The following is a 24045-nucleotide window of genomic DNA, read 5'->3' on the forward strand; positions in this document are numbered from 1 at the left end:
TCAGGCATTGAAATCAGCACTATGAAGGGATCATACACCCATAGCAACAGAAAAAGATATTAACACATGGTGGTACACAAATTTCTCCTCTGTAAAAGTACATGATGTAACCCATGTCATGGCTCAGTGATTTGAATACCAAATGCCTCCAATTTATAATTGGAGAATTTTTCTACCCACCAGTCCTGAAAACCCACTCCATGACTTGAATGTCAGGCTGGATATTTCTTCTTCAAGTATCACTTCCAGAAAGAGAACCCTAAGTCTACTGCTGGAAACAGAAGTAAAAAAAAAAAATCTTAATGAAAGACTTCAGTCAGCAAATAGAACCATGAACTAAGTTTTATGCCCATTTTGTAACTGAGCTGCCACGCTAAACACTGCAGCCTAAATAAGAATAGACTATCTTTTCATTCTTCTTAGAACCTCCGCAAAGAAAAATAAATGCCTACATCAAGCAAATCTGTACAACAAAACAAGCTTTGTAGCACTAGCAGACAATTCCCATGATCCCAAGTGTCAAAAAAGTAAGACAGTGCTCAAAGCAAGGATGAGGCCTAGCGGCCACCAGAATTCTGGTGGTATAGGTAAAAGGAACATACCTGAGAGGCAAAATGCCAAAGCAAAATACAAAATTAATGCTCTCACACTGCAAAAGAGTTCCAAAGCAAACAGGGGATACAACCAGAAAAAAACAATGTATGTCTCTTGTAAAGTTTTCATGAAGCACCAAGGCTTGTAATTAGCTGGACAACAGTTTCACAGGCAGCGTTACTATTCTCTCTTGAATCAGTGGGCCCGAAACTTTCACTTTAGCAGAGCCAGGAGACTCAGATCACAGGAACCAGACTTCCTTCAAGCCTGCTCATGGCCTACTCTTTGGTCCTCTAAAATGCCTGAGCCACTGTACGAAACACGAGTAGCTACCACCACTCAGCAGCACTCTTTCAGAAAGGTAAGGTATCCTGTGGTAAGTAAGCAGCTGTCCTTACAGTCTTTTCATGTAACAGCTGGGTCTATGGCTGACTGTGAGCCTACAAAGATAGTCCAGGTGAGATACAACTCGGAGCACGTAGACCAGCAGGTGCCTTAATTAACTCAAGCCCATTTCTGCAGCAGAACTAGGAGAATTTGCACTGTCCATATTGGTTTTCATTTCTTCTGACAGTTCTGTCTTTCTAGGATCTATCATTTACTTTAGTAGATTAATGATGAGCATAGGGACACAAGAGGCAGGTCCCCCTTTAAGAAGACAGTTGAAGAAGCAGGTCTGTCAGCATTCCCCTGGCAATGGTAACGGAGCAGATACTGAGCTCCCCAACCAGCCTGAGACAGGAGGGTACCTGGGCCCATTAAAGGTAAGCAGTTTTGAAACTTCACTGCTGGCTTTTTAGTTTCACAATGCTGTGACATACTGATTTTGCTATGAAGAAGGCATTAAATATAGAATATCCCTATAATACATAAAACATAACCACATATATGGCATGTACTATTCACCGACACAAAATACATATTATATGTTGAAACAATATTTCATGCTGCTTTAAAAAGTCTTTCAAGTATTTCAACAAAGCCAATATAGTATTAAATATATTTGAAAAGCAGTATGGAATCCAAACATTAAAAAGAAAAAAAGTTGTACACATGTATTTTATGCTTCTTGTGAAGTCTATCAAGTCTCTCTCCTCAATCTGCCATGCAGCCACACACTTAAAAATGGCATTTTTAGTTATTTATATAGACACAACCTTACTTGAGTAAAATAAGTGAAGATCACAGATGATTTCAAAAAGCCCTAGCATGTTTCCCTCTTTAAACACAGATACATTTGCAGCAGAAAAATGCATAATGCCTATTCGGACACTCAGCTGATGCTACATAAGCGCAGAAAAATTATTTACGATAGATGGATAATAATTAATTATAAAATAACTCGGCACTTACAGCTATGTCAGGGTAGATACATAAAGAACAGACACATACTGAAGATGTCAAATAGGCCACTTAATTTTCCTATTTTAACTCTCCGCCATTCAACAGACATTTTTTCCCTTTGAAAAATACCAGTACCTAAACATTTCAGGCTTAGAACTGCCGGGTCTGCTAAGCCTCTACCCTTGTTTTGTGCCAGCCTTTCAGCCAGCATAAGAAACATTTCACACGCTTTCTCCAAAGATAACACATAAGCTAATACTCAAGGTACTTTCATAGACAGAAGTGTATCATAATTTAACACTACAACATACATTCTGTATGCCTCAAAATGGCATACAGAATACTAGGGGGAAAAAGTTATAACATATAAACTTTTGTTACTCCTTTTGATAGAAGCATACACTTAATCACAAGGAATACCTCAGCCCAAAAAATTACCAAGATGTCAAAGCTTGTCTGTCTTCTGTCCATCGACAGCATAACCTTTTACTTCCCATTTACTGTTTCCAAATCTTTTCTGCCTTCTAACAAAAATGAAAATGCTACAGAAAGGCCATTCCTGTGCTAGCCTGTCTAAAAAAGTAGTTACACAAACCTGTCTCTTTAAGAACACTGAAGTAGGCTATCTTAAGTTGTGCATACAAAGTATATCTGCTCTGGATAAAAGGTCAAATATTTGAGAGCACGCTGGAAGTGTTTTTAAGAAATAACAAAGGGGAAGGTGGAGGGGCAGGAGAAAACTGATTATATAAAAACACGCAGAAAGAACAACACGCAGCATTTAAAACTGGAAGAGCCCCAGCGGATTCGCCAGGAGAGTCTCGCAGCTCAGGACCAAAAGCCGGGAGGCCGGAGCTCCGCCGCCATCCCGGGGCTTTCTGCCGCCCGCCCGGCACCAGGAAGCCCGCTGGCCCGGGCAGCGGCGGCAGCCCCCCACGCCGGGCGCCCAGGCCGCCTGCCCCCCTCCCTACCTCTGTGTCCGGCGAAGGCGGCTGCTACTCCTCAGATGCGGCAGCGTGAAGTTAGACAGGACCGTCCAAAAACTTGGGTCCGACATATCCATTCTCCTGTGTCCGAAACCCTAAAGACACAGGGCCATAGTACAAGGAGAGGGGAGGAAAACTCCCACCTCTCTGAGGAGACTGAGAGCACGGGGAGGGAGAAGGGAGCGAGCTGCTACCCTTCCTCCACAGGAGCAACGCGACTGACGGAACTCCTCGAACCCAAGGTAACTTTCCCGTGCGGCGCCGCCCGGCCCGGCCCCGCCCCGCCCCGGCAACGACCATTCGCGCCCTCACAGGGGCCGCGCCGCAGGAGCTCGCCTCTCAACTCCCCTCCGGTCAACACCGCCGGCGGCTCCCGCGCCTGCGGCCCGCTGGCGGCCCGTAGCTGGGCGCGCTGGCAGACCTGCCCCTCCCACCCGGCGGCGCAGGAGGCGGGCAGCTTCCGCCTCCGTTTCTCCATCCCTCCCTCTCGCCGCTCCCCCGGAGCGCCAGGTGCGGGCGGCACAATCCCAGCCCGCTCGGGAGGTGCCGCGGCGCCGGCGGCCTGGGCAGGCAGCCCGCGGCAGGGCCCGGCTGCGCGCCCATTCGCTCCGTGTCTGTGCGCAGTGCTGCGGCCTTCCTTCTGCCCCAGCACAACGGGCGGCACACGTACTACATTACTGGCTCCCAGGTTGGCCACCTGCCGCTCCAGACACCAGGCGTTCGCCACAGCAAGCTAGGACGCAAACCTCCATTACCAGCTATCTCTTTTGAGAAAGCTACCCTGAAACACATAAGCTAGCAAAAGACGGGTACGGAAAGACTGGGCACCTTTTTCCCTCAAAACAGTGACCTAATCCCTTAGGTACTTCGAGTCATTTCCTCCTCCTCGTTCTTCCTACCAACTTTCTTCCTCTCTCCAGCATTCCCCCGTCGGCTTCCCAGCTCAGTTAGTTTGCTTTCTTGACCTTCCACCTCCCCCATCATTCCACCTTCCCCTTACTGCTCATTTTAACCCCATGGCTGCTGTCCTCAGTGTTTTCACTTCTAATTCCAGTAGCATCACCCTCAAGCCCTCTCTTCTCTCCCTGCACAGCTCTGTCTAGACTAGCATTTTTTTTCTCACATCTTTGCAGTACACAAGAATCTTCCTAAAATTACTACTACACCGCACTGTCATCCAGTAACTCAAGCTGTTGGAAACAACAGTGACAGGTACAGAAAAACAGTCACTGTGGCTTCAAAAAAATCATGTTTTAACATATGTAGAATTTCTATTTACCTTTCCGTTTCTCTAAGGGTCATGTTTAAGGACTTGGTCACATTTACACTTATGGAAAGAATGCTGCAAGTTTCCATAGAATCATAGAATAGTTAGGGTTGGAAAGGACCTTAAGATCATATAGTTCCAACCCCCCGTGCCGTGGGCAGGGACACCTCAGAGTTTTCTGCTGAGTCTTTACTTGTTTTACTGAAAGCAAGATTCCTGCATAATCTCAGCATTGCATGAGGTGTTTCTTAAAAAAACACAACCGTGGTAGGTGGCAGCACAGCACTCACTGAGCAGAATTACATAGCACTGGTTAAATCACTTGAGGATGCCTGGACTAGTAGGAGGAAAATCAGGGAAACAAAGAAAAACCCGATGTAATACAGACTAGTCTATCTCTTGGATGAAGGAAAACTTGTTCTGGTGTGCAGAATGCTACAGAGCAAGAAAAGCTCACATGACATCAAGGATCAGACAGCTCTTGGGGTACTAGCTCTGCCTGTAACAGAGCATTGCAATGTTAGCCCTTGTTTGGAAAAGCCTCCAGAAATACTCATTGGAAAGCACTAGTGTCCTCTAATGAACTAAGGTATGTGGTTTTGGGGAGTGCAGCAGAACATTTTTTGGGACAGTTCTATAAGTCACAGGTGGAAACCTTTATTCAGGGAATGTTAGGCATTTAACAAGGTGTTCACACAGCAGTTAACCACTAGAGAGGCCTTAGTACAAACCCCCAGTAGACACCATTTGCTGACGTGCCACTGGAAACAAATCAGTTTAACGCTGATCAAACACAAAAGAATCATGTAACACTTCTCTAAAGATGTCTTCATTTTAGAAGAGACCAGCTCCATATGAGAAGGGGAAACAGCCTTATCTAGATCTATCATCAGATTTTCTTGCGAGTAAGGCTGAAAGGGCTACAAAAGCTTGTACCAGCCAGTCTCCACCCATGCACCTTAGTGCTCAGAAGGGCACTTCCCAGGCAGCCTGCATGCCTACTCTGTTTATGCTTCTCCATTAGGGTGGAGAAATAATAGTCACATCTATTGCAGCCAGGAACCTAAAACCTCTCATCCATTTCTGTTCACTTTGAGGCATGCTTGCCCATACTGAGTGTGAAGTTTTAAAGGTACATGTCAAGACAAGAACAGCTGGCAACCCTCCTTTCTTAAAACATCTTAAAAAGGAAATTACTGAATCTCTGCATAAGCACTAGGAAACAGCTCCTCCTCTACATACTTTACTACCTCAACTTCTCTGCTATGTACACAAGTTTTTGCCTGTAATTGGCATGACTGCAGAAAGAAGTATACGTAATCATGAAACCAGGGACTTTTACCTATCTGATGCTGTGAACAGCACTGGCTAAAGAGTAACAACAAAGTCTTCCACCTGTCATGCAGGAAAAGTTCCAGTGTCCCATCACCCTGCAGGCTCTGCCCTCTCCTCCTAAGGCAGTTAAAGAAGTACCTTCACTCTCCCAGCAGCAAAAGCAGTTCAGTTTCTGTAACTCAGCCAGGCATATCACATGTGTGGTAATCATGGAACATGGAGGTCAAAATTCATATCAAGGCCAAAAATAGGCAATCTTCACCTGCAAGGCCAGGCTGTAATTCAGTTCATGATTTCTCTGTGGAAATCCCTGCCACCTTATCAACAATGACGTGAAGCCTTTAATTCTGAAAAACACCCTAAGAACTTACAAAAATTAAGCAAGACTAGCCTGTCATACTGTGGGCAAGGCCCACCTGAATAAAGATGACTGCTGCTTGCAAGCAGACAAATTCTGATGGAAAAGAAGTTTAGTCCGTTTATGTACAACCAGAGAGAATCATACCAAAAGCAATACACATTTCTCAATCTGACAAACTGGATGTTTTCAAAAGCAGAAAGCAGTGAAGAAATTCTAGGTGGAAATTTCTGTTTATATAACAACAGAGTGTATAATGGTCACATCAATATTGTTCTACATTCAATCCGGAACATCATTCATTTCAAACTGTGGGTTCTTATGATTAAACCCCTTGTAATTCTGTCTCTAGACCCTTCGCAGCCTATTCACAAGCAATAGCTCCCTGAGTTGCATGACTTGTAGATTCCAGCATAGCTTCACCTTGGCTTTCTGTGCACAGTTAGATGCACACACAGTACTGCTAACTAGTCAGGCTGTTCTAACATTCAAACACAAGGAGTCCTGAGTAATTAGGTTTTTGAAGTGCTTGGTGGACATACACATATTAAGGCACTATGGAGATTTTGACAAAGGCATGGAAATGAAGGGAAGAGTTGTGAGAAGTCCATCATAGTCCCACAACAACCTTACACAAATTCATACGCTTCGTAAGGGCAAACACAGACCTTATTCTTAAGAGGATAACATGTAAATGATGGCAAAGATTTTGTAACATTCATCAAAAAACAACACAGTTTCCAAACTGGTGCCTGCAGTTTGTGACTTCTCATGACACAAATGCTTGATTTTAAAGCAAACATCTCAAGGGATAGTGAGGTTTTGGCAGCTAATTAAGGGGGTACTACACAGATGCCAAGGGGCTACTTCTCTTCTAATTTAGTTAGCTGAATCAGCTCAGTGAGACCAGACCCAGTACAGGGGAAGCAGATGGAGCAAATGTTCAGGCTGAAAGGCAGGGGCAGGAAGATCACTTCTTTGGCAACAGCTGTCCCTTAAATCGGAGCCTTTCTCACTATCAATACTGATAGTGCTGCTTATCCTCCCCAAACACAGGCTTAACAGCCAGATTTTGTCTCGTTTTGTAAGCCAGCACAATTTACTTACTTCTTCCACATAGAACTGGACAAAAAGAACTGAACAATGCATATAATAGTGATCCAAAATACGTAAAACCAAAATTATTAGGAACAGATCTATGGCATCCTCATAAATTCATACTTGACGTTTAGATATATTTCCCTACAATAAAATGTTATTGTATCAACTTCAAACAACTCTCCTTCAGTATCCAATAAAAAAAACTGAATTTGGAAATTGGCAAGTAAAATACAATAGCTATGAACCTGCAAACATGTCCTTAACAGCCTTTGTTGCTTAAGTTTTCAGCTATACAGCCAAAACAGCCAAAACAACAAGAAGCTCAGGTAACTTCATCACTTAGGAGATGCTTTACTATGCAATTTGGATTACGAGTTTCATTTATCACAAAGTATTACATAAGGCAGCACAAAACAAGTGATAAGGATCATTACATTTTCTCTTTCACATTCACTTGAAGATAAAAACATCCCTTAAGTCAGAAAAGGTTATTAATTTACCCTCTCTTCAAAGAAAGTTACATTTCCAAAAGCAAGCTTACAAAGTGTCATGGTTTAAGCCCAGCTGGTAACTCAGCACCATACAGCTGCTCACTTACTCCCTACTCCTTTTCCTGTCCAGGCAGGATGGGGAGGAGAATCAAAAGAATGTAAACCTCATGGGTTAAGAACAGTCCAGTAATCAAAGTGTAATATACTACTACTAATAGTAATATACACTGCTAATAGTAATAACAATGATAAGGGAAATAACAAGAGAATATAAAACTAAAAAGGGTAAAGAAAAAAAAACAACAAAAACCCCAATAAACACAAGTGATGCACAGTACAATTGCTCATCACCCACTGACCAATACCCAGACCAACCCAAGCAGCGATCAGTCTCTTCCAGGTGAATCCCCCCAGTTTATATACTGGGCATGACATGCTGTGTTATAGAATACCCCTATGGCTACTTTGGGTCAGGTGTCCTGTCTCTGCCCCTTCCTCACAGGCAGAGCATGAAAGACTGAAAAGTCCTGGATCAAGGTAAGTGCTACTAAGCAACAACTAAAACATTGATGTCTTAAAGGCAAAGCACAGCACTGCACCAGCTACTAGGAAGGAGAAAAATAACTGTTACAGCTGAACCCCGTACAAAAAGGTATCTTTAGAAGAGTCCCACTCAATACACAAGCAGAAAAGAATTCAAAATGTCATCATTTACTTCCATTAGCTACAGCAATAAAAATTCTTCCCAGAAACATTGTAATTACGTAAGACTGACTACTAATTTTAAGTACCACCATGAAATACTTATAGAGTTCAACAGCTATCTTTGATACAAAAATGTTATACCAATACTTAATATTTTGCACATAGCATTCCAACGCAGCAGTTACCTAACCCTACCTTCTTCACACTGATGATGGCATAAATATGCATTAGAATTTTTCAGAACATATGTGAAAATGTTTTAGCGTCATTTCACAAAAGCATTACAGACTGCTCAAGTCTGCAATTTTATAGCAATAGACAGAATAACAGTACACAGAATGCAGTTCACCAGCAACAGTGAAGATAATAAGAGTTCCTTAAAGAACTCTAAGACTAATAAAATTGTAGTATCATAGGCCTGATACTGAATAAGGAGGGCAAATTTGTGAACCAGGAAAGAAAAAAGGTTGCCTTAATGCATCTTTCCTGTTTTCAAGTGGAAGGACAATTATGTAATCACATCTTTCAGCAACCAAGAAATGCCACTCATTCTCTCGGTATCTTGAAGGATGTTAGATTAGAACTGAACTTCCAGGTGTGTTGAGGAGTTTGTTTTGGTTTACTTGGCCCTTTTTAGTCAGATAGTTATCATCCAAATAGTAAAAAAGGAACTGGCCGTGCTGCTCATTCAATTACTGCTATTTTCAAAGTACCTTGGAGAACCTCGGGGAGTTCTACAGCAGTGAAACTAAGCTGTTATGCTGTTGCATTCCTTCGAAAGGACAAACAGGATACTAGCTACTGTGAAGAATGAAGAATTTAGGTATGGTAACATAGTGTCACTAAACACAGTTTTACACATAAAACAGTCTGCCCAAACAGATCTTGTTTCAACTGAGATTTCAAGTCTGGCCAATAAACTTGTCAGCTGACAATACCTTGAGACATTTGCAAAACATTCAACCCATCTCCTCACAATGTTTTAATAACTAGCCCAGCACAAAAATTGATGTGTGATACAGGAAACATTAAAATTCACCAATATTTTTGGAAAACTAAATTCACATTAAATGTTTCTGGAGGATAATACAGGGTTATGTTCTTTATTTAATACAATTCATTAGCACTATCAATGACCTGGGAAAAAAAACACGAGAACCTTCCTAGGAAACAACAAAAAAGAAGTATATAACAAGAGGAACAGGATATATCATTTTTCATTGGATAAAGCAGGCTAGTTTGAATGACATGCATTCCAGTTTTGCTAGGCGTATCAAGGAACAACCCTCCCTCCCCCCATGACAGATAAAACACACAGTAAGATTCTGGAAGGCAGGGGCAATGCAAAGAATTTAGATATATCTCTAATGGGAGTACAAAGAAGATAAAACTGAGCATTGAGGGACTAAAGTAGTGGTAGTCGAGGTATTTGCTAAAGGTTGGAGAAAAGTCAGGAGCTGTTCAAGAAAAAAAAAAAAGAAAAAAAAGAAAAAGAAATCTGAGCTTTGATGTGTAGCTTCAGAAGCGTAATTCATTCAATTTAGCCAAAGCCAAAGAAGAACCTTAGTCGTTCAGTATCTGTATTCCCCAGAAGAAGGAATTTTGGGATGATACAGGTTTTAAGAATAGTGAACTACATCCTGTATCTCCCTCACACACAGCAGAGTTAGGGGTTCAAAGTGCAAGAGTCAGATAAAAAAACAGTTTTAAATTCTTTCACCTTGCTACTGTAACAAAGTGGATTTCTAATCACTGTAAATCTTGCATGTCATATGCATTTCTACCTAGAAAAATAATCACACTTCAAACAAGAGTTAGAAGAAGGATAAAAAAAAAACAAATACTGGACAAGGTTCTACAGCCTATTTTATACAGAAAGTCAAACTAGAAGATCTAATTGGTCTATTCAGTTCTTAAAATGTATTAACCGATAATTATTGTTTCATTATTCTTAACCACAATAATTGAAATCTTACTCCCTCTAGCGGCTGATCTTAATACTTATTAACTTCCCCTACTAACTGCACATGATTTTTACTGTGGGATGTACAGTGCAAAAATAAGTTGAAGAAATCACAGAAAGGAAAGAAGTATTTTGTGGGTGGTACAATGTATGTCTGCCAAATTTTTAAGTTTACTTAGACCTGTTTATAAATACACATTAACACTACTCCTCTAACCAGTTCCGAAGTAACATGCAACATTTAAATAAACCTCCCACTACTCTAGTTTATTATAGCTCATTTAATATAAACATAGTTAGGAAAAGCAATGGTCCCATCATCTCTTCCCATTTCTGAAAGGTTCTAAATAGATGCACAATATTAACCAGAAATTAAATATATTGCATAGCCACCTGCATCAGGCGTAAAAATTCACATCTGGCAACACTGGTTTTAATCAAATTTTGCTGTTTGTAGTGGAGTGAACCAACTGTGCTACCAACCATGCTACATATTTCCAGTAGTCCCAAAGATCAGCTTCTCCTTCAGAGCTAATTTAGCAAACAGTCAGACTAATGAGAAAGTGTAGAACAGTTATTTCCCATTTTTATCACTGAATTTTTATTTATTTTGGCATGTTGCAAAAGCATTAGTATCCTTCACAAGTGCTAATTCATTTGGTAAGCAAGCCCAGAAAAGAAGAGAAAACAGAAAACATCAGATAAAAATGTCATAATTTTCCAGATACCGTGCTGCTTGGACCTTGATTTCATTATCACAAATGCCAGAGACAGGAGAAAAAGTGTATTACACAGCTAGTATTAACCTATCCTGCTTTGTTTTTCTTCAAGTGCCTTTTTGCCTTGTGCAAGCACCCTAAGGTTAGCAGCACCCTAAGAGGATAACACCATTTTTAATTAAATGTAATTAACCATTCTTGTGGCTGAAGCACTGTTGGTTTAAATGTGAAGGTGGATGTGTTGATCAACAGATATGTAAAGAGCTGTCATGAAGTTTTTGATGATTTTGGGCATTCATGTGAAGCAGTCATACACTTAATTTACATAATTGCACTGGCTCAGACCACTGAGACACTCTCCTGACCTCACACATCCAGCCACATCTTTATCGTGCATCTTTCAAAATCAACAGCCATAATCTATATGACAAATGCAATTATCTTTAAGGGTCAAAGTGCAATTCCTAACCAATTTCTGAAGAAAATGTGGATATTCTTCCTCTGGATAATCATTTTTCTAAACCACTGTGTATTTAGCTGTTGTTATATATCCTGCATCACAGCTGCAGTCAAGTAAGCCATATTTTTTCAGAAAAAAATTCTTAATTCAACTGTAGAGAAACCTTTTTTTTTCTTTTTAATGGAAGGTTTTGGATTGTTGTTTTTTTTTCAAACTGTGCTCTTTAAAGTTTAAACCAAACAATATGGGTAGTCTGTATAAGCATTACATATAGCATATAATCTTTGTGTACCTCTAAGATGAAAAATACCTGTATCAGGTTGGGGGGGGATTGATTTATTTTTTTTTTTTACTAGAGGAAGCATGTTGTTTAAAACAGAGTTTGAAATACATCTGTATTAAAGACTAAGTTTTCACAGCATTGTAGAATGATTTGGGTTGGATGGTACCTTAAGATCATCTAGTTCCACTCCCCTGCCATGGACAGAGACACCTTCCACTAAACCAGGTTGCCATGCCACAGCATGAGAACCTCGAACAACATACTCCTATGAGAGGAATACTGCTCCTTATACACAGCCATCTCCTCACATTAAGCTCTGCCTCCAGCAATCCAACTGCTATACTCATCAATCAGAATAACAGAATTTAAGGGATTCTCTATGCAAAAGTCAAATGAAGTAAACAAAATCAAGCTCAATTCCTGATAGTATTCAACCCTGACAGGTTTGGAAACTGTTGTCATGAATTTTAACTTCTCTCATTTTTAAAACCTTCTGGGGTGTTTAATGGACATCAGCACAGTGAAGCTCTCAAGTCTGTCAAACTCAGTGTAAAAAGATCAATTCTGGTGCCACTGAATTTAAAAGCAGTAATTCGGTATAAATGCTGTCTTCAGTGAAACAGAAAACTTCATCATCTGTAAAACTTATACACTGAATGTCCTAAATTAATCACCCGATCAGCACAAGACACATGGCTACAGATTCACTACAGATCTCTGTCAGAGCAAGGAAATTAAATGTTCCTCCCCAGTACTAGCAAGTACTATGTTTATTTCAGACATTTCAAATACACAATTTCTTCCCAAATCCTGATTTAAATAAGAATCTGGTACTAAGAATTCAGAGCTTTGCAGTAGTTGCATGTAAGTGCTTCAGGGTGTGTGTGTATATATATATATATATATATATATAGTTGCATTTCCTGAGCTTTGCCCTGCACTCATCTGGCTTCATGCTTCAGCTGTTCGTGTGATGAATCTGTTGTCAGCAGAACGGTGTGAGATGGAGCACCCCATGCAGTGCAAGCTGGCAAGTTGGAACTCAGGGACATAGGAATTTAAAAGGGGAAACATTATGCTTAAAAGAATATTATGTGGACTGCCCATTAATGTTACCCTTGGTATGTCAAAAATAAGCTGAGCACAAAGCACTTCAAGTTGATAACATCCTTAAATCTCTTCACACGTCACCCTTAATGCTCTCCTGCTCAAAAGGCTAAAATAATAATAGCTGTGTTTCAGCATACACCCCCCAGTTTAAATCAGAATTTCTGAATAATAACCCTAATTACATTCAGCTTATACTCCTGTGTGTGCAGAGTTTTCTGAACCATTAACTACCCTGTCCCTCAAATGGTGCTGCAGCCAAATAATGTGAGCTGTACATGCAGATAATATGGTTAACAAACCGAGAATCTCCAGAAGTAGTAAAATTAGCTACATAGAAAAATTATAACTTTATGGAAACAAGATGGAAACCAAGCATCTAGAAGTACAAGAGTGGTAAGGATTATTTTAGTTAGTTACCCGTGTCAAATCATGAGAGCAAACCCTAAAAATGAAGGACAAAAAGCTAAAAATGATCTTATGGTTAAGGTGCCCCAAGATCTAAAACCTAATGTTATCTAGTCATTTAAACTGTGCTTCAGTTCTCCACCTGTAAAGCAAAGATAATAATGCCCTACTACTTCTTGTAAGCTCATGGAGGATAATTCCAGAAACATTTGCATTAAACGCTCAGATACTAAAAAAGGAGGAAGGAAAAGTACACAGTAGCAGAGAGATCTTAAGGGCGACCACTTTACCAGTTCAAAGGTACTAAACAATTTCTACAACCCCCTCCTCCCTCCAGGCAAAGACCGTACAAACAGTTTAACTCATCTGGAGGGACTTAAGATGAGTTAAGAAACAGTCTTAAATCTCTCACACATATCAGGGAGAATGACAAGAATCAGCAGTGACAACATGACAAGTGTTACAGACTTCCACACTCCATCCCCAAAGAGAGGCAGACACATTTTGTTTTAACTTTGTGGGACTGAGAGTGCACTTCAGCATTCTGTATTATACAAACTACTGTTGTCACCTCAGCCATCACCAAAATTCTGTCAAAACTATGTAAAACAAGGAGTGCAGGATCAGCACAACCCATGATGGCTGTTTACACCTCCAGCATTCCAGAAATGCTGGAATAGTCTATCCATCACAGTGGAAATGAAGGAATTACCTGCTCAGCAGTTCAAACTACTGTCTAGGAGTCCTAATTTTGCTGATATCAGACAACCTGATTATTCCATTCATGTAACTGCAAAGGATGTTAGTTTATAGAAGTATCAATATCCTGATACAAAAGGGACTTAAAAACATTTATCAATGCAAATATCCATTCTTTATATGCCACCAATAAAACAACAACAAAAAAAAACAAACCAAGAACAATGCAAGCTCAAATCCCCTTCACCAATCAATCAGCCTCTCTTTTGACCATCTCTAGTTATGTCTGGACATGGCTTACCATGAATTTAAATTAACCTCAGATATGTGTATAAAACTACCTGTTTCTCTCAAACCAGCATATTCTTTTATTTCAGTATTTGGATTTTTTTTTTTTTCTTCCTGTGGAGGGATTGATTCTGTCAAAAATTATGCAAAACTTTAATTCTCTAAAATTTAGAAGAAAACAAACTTAGTATCAACAAGAGATTATCCCAACATACTCCACCAAAAAGGTATGGCCTATTCTCTATCCTACTCTTCCTCAACACCCATGTTTACACAAGATTTCATCAGTCCAGTGGCAGACAGCACATGGAGAGCCTGAACATGATCCTGGCAAAGAAACCACAGTATGAAGGCAAAAGAGGAGCATACCAGACTGCTCATAATAAAAGAGACTGGCTTCAGTTGATACACATCTGCAACAGCAAGTCATGATCCCCTCCTCTTAGGTACTACAGCAATTTTGAGAGATATTTCCAGGTTTTATCAGCCTGGAAGGTCACAGGGCATTAACCTTGAGCCTTACCAAGCTCAACAGCATGTTTTCCAATGTACTTGCAACAGAACCATAGCAATTACACTACAACTTCTAAAATATAACAAAAACTCCTTTCAGACTGTTGTGGCTGGATTCTGGGATCCCATGGGCATGTCTTTTATGGTCTTTGTTGTGTCAAAGTTTTAGTTCCACTTCAGGTCTTTGTTCACATCCCTACCAAATTGCAGACTTGCCTTCCTGGCTAAGCAGCATCATGTCATCTCCCATCCAAGAGCTCCACATGAAGCAATCCCCTTCTTAACTCCTTCAAGGTGCATGGTTGGATTGTGAAAAACACAAATTTTTTGTTAGGTAGCCCTGAGGCTCTAAACTCCCATCAGCTTTGCTCTGCTGAAATGTGCTCAAGCCACTAACTGCAAGCCACCCTCTCTTTTCTAGCCTGAAGAGGCCTTGCTGATCTCCCCTAGCAAAAGGTCCTGAAGAGCAGAAAAAGCAGCCTACATCACTCCTACCACAAAGAAAGGAGGAGGCATAATTTTGCTTTGACAGCAGCTTTCTTACTTCTAAGAAAGAATTTCTCAGGCCAGGGTCATTCCCTCTCTACAAAGTCAGTCTGCTGCAGAGTGAGCTATCAATTTGAGCAACTTAGAGCTCTAGCACAAGCTCAGGAAGTATCATGCTAAAAGCCAGACATCACAAAACACACCCGAAACAACACAATATCACTTGAATGCACTGATGTTGTTGTCGTGCACCCACAGGGAATGGTCATCACATAAGTGATGAACACACCAGTGTTTGAAAGTAGAATTACCAGGAGATGTACACAAGGACACGTCCAAGTTGGTGTCATTCCAAGATCAGGCTCCTCATCACCTTCCAGCACACCTCACTACTTCCCAGCACTATGCTGTAGCCCAGGACTAGCTTCCAAGACTTTCTAAACAAAGCGTCCCAGAAGTAGATGGAATCACTTCCTCAAAGTTTCTCAGGACTACATTCACTGTATTGGCACTTGGACTACACTGTGCATTTACAACATGCCAGCTGCATCTCATCTCATAGCAGAGGGCAGAGCCACTGAAAAAGCTCATAAATTGGTGCTTAAATCATGCCACCAGCTGTCCTCCCCGCACATGCAGGGGAACTGCTTTCCTGTTTAAAGCCAAGAAACTATTTTGCTGAACAGCTCTTGCGATCAAGGGCATCAGCCATCCCTGCTCTCACCATTAGCACATCTCATAGATCAAGGTGAACTTGCAGCTCTGAAGCTATCACTTTAATAGTATTCAAGAATAGGCTAATACCAAAGCAAGATACTTTCCATAAGGGATCATCAACATCTATTGCAAAGCAATTCAGCCTGCACAGCAGTGAAAACAAGTTGTGTTATGTACAGCACAAACAATAAAGCCCTTAAAAAGGCCACTGCAGAGGAAGCAGTGGTCTTCCTATACACATCTCCTCCTTGTGCACTCCTCACTTAGAGCTTTGAGAGTCTCAAAGCGTTTCTTCTGCTGGAATTGTCTCTCATAAGGAAGGCTGATGTGTGCAACACTAGTTTCTGTTCTTTATTTTTATCAAGGTATGATGAAATGATGCAGATGCAATATAATGCTGCAGCGTTGGCACGGAGCAAGGTTGAGAATTTTCATCTCAAGAATTTAGCCGCAGGATTGTTTCTCTGGCAACTTACACAAGGACCAGCTGAAATTTGTCACTGTGCTGCACAAAGACTGCAGAATTTCTGATTTTGGCATTACAGGAGTGAAATTACCTCATGAAATAGCTCTCCTGGAAGAAGTACGCCACTGACATTCCTATCAGATCAAACTTTCAAAGAGAAGTAAAGGACAACTGGCAGGCTAAACTAGCAGCTTCTCTATACCTGCAAGAACTGATTTGCAGATTACAGACAGTAGTCACATTTTGGACAACAAATGGACCTTGAATTCAAAATGTTTTACTGCTTTCCTATTAAATCAGATTAAGCTAATTATGCAGCCATACTACAGAAGTCTGGATTTTACATGCAGGTTCAGACAGCTGAGCCTCAGGACATGCGCAGTCAGTACTAATAGATAGGTCACTGTCTGACAAGCAAAGCCTCTAGGTTAATAGGTACAGTCACAGTAGTGACTAATGATTGCTGTTAGCAGATATTTGCATGTACTTGAAACACTGGGGTCTGACAGCATAGGAAGAGACCAGACTGTCCATCTTCAAGTAGATTTGAAGACCAGTCTAGAGTTATTCACACATACAATGTGGATTAGTTGTTAAACTTTTAACCACCTCCTTGGCTTGGAGTGACTTCTTCACACATGGAGTACTCAACTCACCTAGTCTTTATGTGGCTCCAGGCACAGGTCCATGCCATGCATCCTTCCTCCAATTTCTGATTTAGGTATGGCATATTTGGTTGTAATATTACAAACTTTCAGCACTGGTTTGTTTTTTTAAATTGAAAACATAAGGAAAAAAAAGAATCTACAGAGCTCCTCTCTCCCTATCTTGCTTGTATTTCACTCTTTCACCTTTCAAACAAGACACAGAGAATGTGATTAAAAGCCTGGGCCAACTCTTTATTATGGTATCACTTGTAACAGTTAAGAGAAACCAAAATTTGACTCAAAGGTAAACAAAAACATGCCCAAAGAATGCAGGGGTTTGGTTTCATAAGAGCTGTCTTTAAGAGCTGTATGACAAGAACGTTCACAGATTAGCCAGTGAACATTTAAACATTTTAGGCTTTGAAATCAAGTAATCTGAGCAGCACACTAAATTATGGTAAAAATACATACTATGGTGGTATATCTCAGTGGGTAATACTTCTAGAAGACTTTTCATTCTCTGCTTTAGAAAGAAGTAAAGCAGTTCAAGAAACTTCCACTCAGGTCATTCCTGACAGTGCAGCCTTCAAAGACGTTACGACATTTTTTCAAACAGTATTTTGAATAAATAATAAAATCTCTTTACTGTCTCCAGACCCAGTGTTCCTGTGTTTCACTACTAATCTACAATTACTATAATTTGCAAACTCGTATTCGTATTACCTCCTCAAAATGCTTAGAAAGCCTAACCTACTAACTTAAAAATTTAACTTGCAACAGTACATCCAGAACACAACCAAAAAGGCCAGAAGATTTAATAAGACTAACACGACTGTTTTGGGAGGATTTGTACGAGAGTTCAGGGAGAGGAGATCAACAAATTGGCATTTAAAATGATTCAGATGAGCTCTGCCTGTAGCTTTCAGACTAGCACAAGAAACAGATGTCACAAGAACTTTCTTGATTTCCTAAGATGCATGTTACATGCACATAATGGGAGGGTAAGAGGACAGAAAGGGGAAGGGAAAGAGAGAAAGAAGAAGACCAAAGCACTACAGCAAAGAACTGTATTTCTGATCCGCTCTCTAAAATACTGTTATTTACCCTACTGAGCTGGAATATGCTGTAGGGAGAAGGGGCTGATGTTCTTGCTTTACTTGATCTAAGAAAATATATATAAATAAATCTTTCTTCCGAGTCACATCAAGTAGCACAAGCCACACATCAAATTGCCTTATTCCATGTAACCTTTTTCAAAGACACATCAGAAGAATGTACTTTTCTCCTGGGATATTTTTAAAACACACTTAAAACTGAATCTTTACGATTTTAGCAAATTATGTTTTACTCTTACTCTATTCCAGAAGCTGTACAAAACATCACTCTAAGAACATAGGCTTAACCTCTCTTGATTCTGCACCTGTGTGTGGCAAGTAAAACTTCACTTTCTTTACCCTCCGAAGTCCCAGGTGGGATTAGAAATCACATCCCTATATGACTCATGGGTGGAAAACCAGCAGTAAGCATTCCTCAGGGAAGCCACACTTCCAGATGGTAGCTGTACACCTCTTGCAGTTCTCAACTGGACCCTTATTTACACCTATGAAACCCACCCCACCGCAACACTAATAGGCTTATACAAATATAATAGGCTGTTGCTCAATAAAATACTGACAGCAAGCAACAATAAAACCAAAATCTTCTCCTCTGCTGTGACTCTGCAGAGCTCAGAAAACCTTAGAGCTTTGAAAGCATTTCAAAAGGGCAAGTTGGTATAGCAGGTTTAAGTACAAGAGATCAGAACTGCTGAGAAAGATGCTGCTTTACTTAAGCACTCTCAAACGCCAATTCTACACCACAAAAATCCTATGCAAACAATGTCATTTTCCATTTTCTGAAGTCCCAATGGAAACAGTTCTCCCTCTGCCCTGTCAGAAGTCTTAATATGGGAAAGTATAGGAAATATCTGAGGAAAACATGTTTTCTGTGGTTAAATAAAAGCTCACAGAAAGGGTTAAAAGAACAGCAAGGTCGTAAGAACTACTTCAGATTACACAAACTACTTTTGGAACAGAAAGACAAAGATTAATTTATCTCATCTTGAGGACCCCGTGCTTTATGGTAGGTGTTCATGACTGCTAATCAAATTATTCTGAGATGAAACAGCAGGTTTTCCTCATTTTAAACAGAAATGAATAATTTGGGAAGAAAATCGAGCCAAGTGATTCCTTTCCTCATCCACATCAGCCCTTCTCATGACCTTCCTCTTTAAGGGTAACAAAACAAAAGCTTCATCTTTCAGCATAACCGTAAGGTCAATATGCTTTGTACTGATCTCAGAGAGCAAAGGTGGGAATAAAACATAAATTTTAAAGAAAAATGTTTGCTTGAGTATCCCTGGATATGGCAGCTGTGGCACTGAGACACTGGGAAAGGAGGCACCCTCTGACGTACACTCTGGGTCTTTTAGGAATCCAAGAATTAGCAGTTCTACATTGGATTACACAAAAGTAAAGAAAATATCTGAGACCAGAAAGGCCCAAATTTAATTGCTAACTCTTCCACAAGAATTTTGCCCTACATTGAGAGGACCATGTCATGCTTCTGCACAAGTTCCTCTGCCTCACAAAGGGAATAGTAATACCTCCTTTTCCAGAGTATTCACTGACTGGTTTATCTAGACTATACACTTACACCAGATTTTATCATTTATCATTAACCACTACGTACAAAAGCTGTCACCTTGGCTGTTAACACAGGTCTGAGCAGCAGCCTTATGAGCTGCAGTGCAGCACTGTCAAAGGACGTGACCTGAGGTCACTGGAGTGCCAGCCCAAGTATACACTGCCTCCCATGTCGCTGAAAACTGATCCCTTACTCCCTCTCCATTCCTCTCCTAAAACAGGCCTGTTATTACTGACAGTGGAGATTTAACTCAGGGTCAGCCACACTACTGCAAGAGCTAACACAGGAAGAGAGTAGGACCACAGCCATGGCAACAGGGCAATGACAGGACTGATGGGTTTCAGTAATGGATTAGGCTGTGCAAATCCCCGTAAGCAAGCTGTCCCCTGCCAAACTCAAAACCACAAGTGCCCCACCCCAGCTGTCTTGAACCACACAGCAGAACAAATGAAGACTGACACCACTTTCCTCCCCACTGAAACCAAGGAACATTGGTAAGTTTAAAAACAATAATATTGCCTTCTGTAATGCAAATGCCAAAGAGGAGACTAAATTCCCACTGTCCATTAAGTAAGGGTGCATATACTCACATGCACACACAGCATCACACAAAGCTAGAAAACATTTCACTTTAAACATGTTCACTTTCAGAACAAGAAGAAGTTACTAGAAACCTTCCTGTTCACTTTTCTGCAGGATCCATCCATTTAATTGAGGGTTTCATGAGACAGACCAATACAGTTTTTACGAAGTAGCTGTTTTGTTCTGTCTTCACCTGATTCAGGGGTGCAGGAATATCAGAGGAAAAAAATAAATAAAAGATGCAAGCAGAGAAAGCAGAAGAAGAGGAGGATACCAACTAAGTTTTGATACCTGTATCCAACAATACGGTATATGAATTTAACCAGTTTAAATATGTTAAGAAAGTTAATGGGAAACATGTGCCTACCTGCCTGAAATACAAAAAACCTCTCCATCCCCCAACCTCTCCAAGAAGTAACAGTGAAGTATAATAACTTCAGGCTGCACCAGCAGCCTCTGCCACCACAGGTACTTAAATTCACAGGATGGTACTGTTTCACTTTGTCTACTTAGATCTTCATCATCTAGCTGGTAAAAGGTTCCCTTTAGACTAGCACTGTATGCAACAACTGCCATAACCAGAACTTAACAAAAACAACTACGGAAGGAGCAGCTGTGCAAATCAAAGGGCATGAGGGAGATGAGCCAGCATGCTCGAGAGAGATGATACCACATTCACTCTGGTAAGGCTACCATGCCGCTAACACTTCTGAATATGAGCAAAATAGTTGCACTGAAGTAAATCTTCTCCTCCCACACACGGGAGTACTCTGAGCTAACAGAACAGGAAATTCTAACTACTTATAGATCCTAAAAACCGACACATATGTTGTCCCTTTTAACCTAGGTCAATCTTGAACAGTAACTAATAACTAAAACATTTGCTGTTCAATACACCATCATTCCTCTACTGCTACAGCACAAATATTCAGAATGAATCAAACCTTTTAAATTACCATTCCAGGGAAAAATCAACCATTCCAGCAGAGCTTTAAACACATTTCAGGACAAAACAACCCAAGAACAATCTTTAAGAACTTTGACACTTTTCAGCAAAATCTGGGGAGGAGATTTTACACAAAGCAAGTAATTTCCACTCCATTTCTTCAAAAGGCATCTGAACAAGTCTGTTCCCAGTGTCCACAGCGCAGTTTGCATGGCAGCACATCCACGCGTCTGGAGATGCTTTTCAGCAGCTTATGCAAATTAAAAACTTAGTACATAGCTTTCTGATTCAAAAAAAATTGACATTTTGAAAAAGGGCACTTCCTACTCCACTAAGAAAAGTGATTTGTTCTGGCTGTATAAATTAAAGACATAATTAGAAAATACTAGTTTTACCAAGTATTCCCTACCAACAAGACAAACTCCACAAATATACTGATTTTGCTGATAATTAATTAAAAAAACATCACAAAAGTGTTTTGACTAAGGAAAAAAAAGGTGCATTTGCTTAAATCATACTGAAAAATGCATAAATTAGGGATTCACATCCCATCTCTTCTCTTAACAAAACAGTATATATAAAAAAATTACAGTATTTCTTCAGAAACACATAGCAAGTTACAAAGTTATTGCCCCATTTTTAATATCACATGAAGCCTTGATAGAAGGAGTCTTTAATATCAGTTTAACTTTAAAGTGTAGTGAAGCAGATTAATACATTCAAGCAACTCTCTCCTCTGCCATGCTATGTTCAAGAGGTGGTATACCAAACAGGCAAAAATGTGCCTTATTACATCATTTAACAAGGTGATGTTTCTCCAAGTGTCTGTAATACACACAGTATCAAGTGAGACCTTAATCAAAATTAAAAGGTATTTTTAATCCATGAGGCATCAATAACTCATCAGTAACTCATTTTAAAATCTATTTTCCCTATGGAGCAGAACGTCAGTAACTCACATTTTTGAGATCCTTGTCTTAAAACTAAAGTTTTCTGCATTATAAAGAGAACAAAGGCAACAAAAAATGGCCTTCTGTATCAGAAACAACCTTCAAATATTATGTTAATTTTACCACAATAGCAATTCTTGGATAGTATTTTTAATCAATTACTGATTTTCTCATCTCATAAAAATAACTACCTTTACAACAAGAACCAAAAAAAATATTCTTCTAAATGAACATGGCAGTAGGAGAAAAAAAAAAAAGAGAAGGATGTTGTGTGTGGCTACTTGGGGCTCATCTAAAACATTACTGTGTTAGAAATAAGGCTTAAAATCCTCCTAGTCCTGAAGAAAAACACAGTCCTACTAATGCAAAGACTTCATATTCTCATAAATAGATGTGCATCTTGGATAATCAACTCACTTAGCATACTACCCTCTCTCAAGTAAGCAAAAAACAACCATGTGCCCCATGAATCACTCTCATTTCTGAACACCTTAAACTTTCGACATAACAGAATACAGCTTGAGGTATGATCACAGGAAGGAAGCTGTAAAATTTCAATAGCAGGTATGTCCCTAAGCAAGCAGAGCATCACAGAATTATGCATCAGTATCTTGAATTGCTGTACTAGGTCTCAAATTCTAAAATACCCAATTTTTTTTCCCCATAAAATACTTCAGAACAACAGCTGGTCAAGTAAAACATACTTTGGATTACAGAGTTTTTATTTTTTTTTCAATTTTCCCTTTGCAATGTTTTGATTGTCAGGTTTTGGATGCAGAAAAATACATCAATAATGGAAGTTTACTTGCTTACCTCCAAAAATGAAAAGCGAACAGAGGGCTGCATGGACTGCAGGGGCTTGTTGGGGTTGGGCTCAGGCTCCTTGGGGTGAGACTGCAAGTTAAAATAATGTCATCTCTAGTGAACAGAAGGTTTAGCAAGAGTTGTATGTTTTAGTGTAGGAGTTATGAAAGGAGTTCTGGTTAGAACCGAAACATTACCATCCTCCTGAATGAAGTGATTGACAGTAGCCACACAGTTTCTGACTTAAGATGAAACTGACTTAAAGAAAAACAAGTATGAAATCTGGTGCTGGTGCACATGCTTGACTGCTTTAGACTCCCTCTGGGAACAATGCTTGTGTACAAAGCCCCAGAGAGAGGAAAAAAAAGGCATTCTGTATGAAATAGGATATGTAACTGGGGCATTTTTGTCTTTTAAAAAAATCTCAGGGGTTTTGGGTTTTTAGTTTTGTGGGCTTTTTTGTTTGGGTTTGTTGAGCTTTTTTTAAGTTTTTTTATATGCAAATCAGATCTATTAAAACCAAAAGGAAAACTAAAATTTATGACTCTTCATCAGCAATATGAAAACCATAATAAAATTTCCAATTTGAGAGACTAAAATTTGCACACTCACTAAAAATTCCCTAGATAGGTAGCATCAATTTCCATTGATTCCATATGAAATGTTCCCTCACAAATATCAAGTTATCTTGGTAATCAAAGGTGGATATAAGCAACTTATCCAAAAAAACCTGTATTTGAGCATTTGGTTTCAAAGGTGCCTCCAGGAAGTTACCTGAAGTGCATCTCCATTTCAAGATGTCTCTCAACAAAACAGTAGGTCACTGACTGACTTCACAGATGCTCTTTTAAAACATACTCGTGCAGTCGTATGCACTTGTCTGCACAAATCTTGCAAGAAAGCTTTTTTTTTTTTTTCTTAACAGCATGAGTCCTGCTTCAATTAGCTGAAGTTATTTGTCAAAAAAACCCATGCAACTCTGCCTTCTGTGCAGACTGAGTGAAGGCATGGGCTTACAAGGAACTTTTTCCAGATAACCTTCATAAAGACTTGTTCTGCTATGTACCAGACCCTTGAAGCCAGTCAATGCTAGCATTCTTGTCCGGTCCCCAGTGGAGACACAGATGGCCAGTATGCTAAG

General features: G+C 40.0%; 1 protein-coding gene across 7 annotated transcripts in view; it reads right to left on the minus strand.

Annotated features, from left to right (window-relative positions):
• The window catches only part of MAST4 (microtubule associated serine/threonine kinase family member 4), a 272976-nt gene that overhangs the window by 106490 nt on the left and 142441 nt on the right, over positions 1–24045 (minus strand). The window contains exon 2 of one of the 7 annotated variants that reach the window (XM_057405477.1): positions 22914–22994. The exons of 5 other annotated variants lie outside the window; for them this stretch is intronic. In XM_057405477.1, coding sequence (XP_057261460.1) covers positions 22914–22994 — 81 coding nt within the window. Of the gene's footprint in view, positions 1–2909; positions 3047–22913; positions 22995–24045 lie in introns of those variants that run through there. One more of the 7 variants, XM_057405478.1, reaches the window with a different exon arrangement.

The sequence above is a fragment of the Pezoporus wallicus genome, unplaced genomic scaffold, assembly GCF_028554395.1.
Source record: "Pezoporus wallicus isolate ANWC-B61680 ecotype Strahan unplaced genomic scaffold, APGP_CSIRO_Pwel_v1 scaffold_2696, whole genome shotgun sequence".
In the NCBI taxonomy this organism is placed as follows: domain Eukaryota; kingdom Metazoa; phylum Chordata; class Aves; order Psittaciformes; family Psittacidae; genus Pezoporus; species Pezoporus wallicus.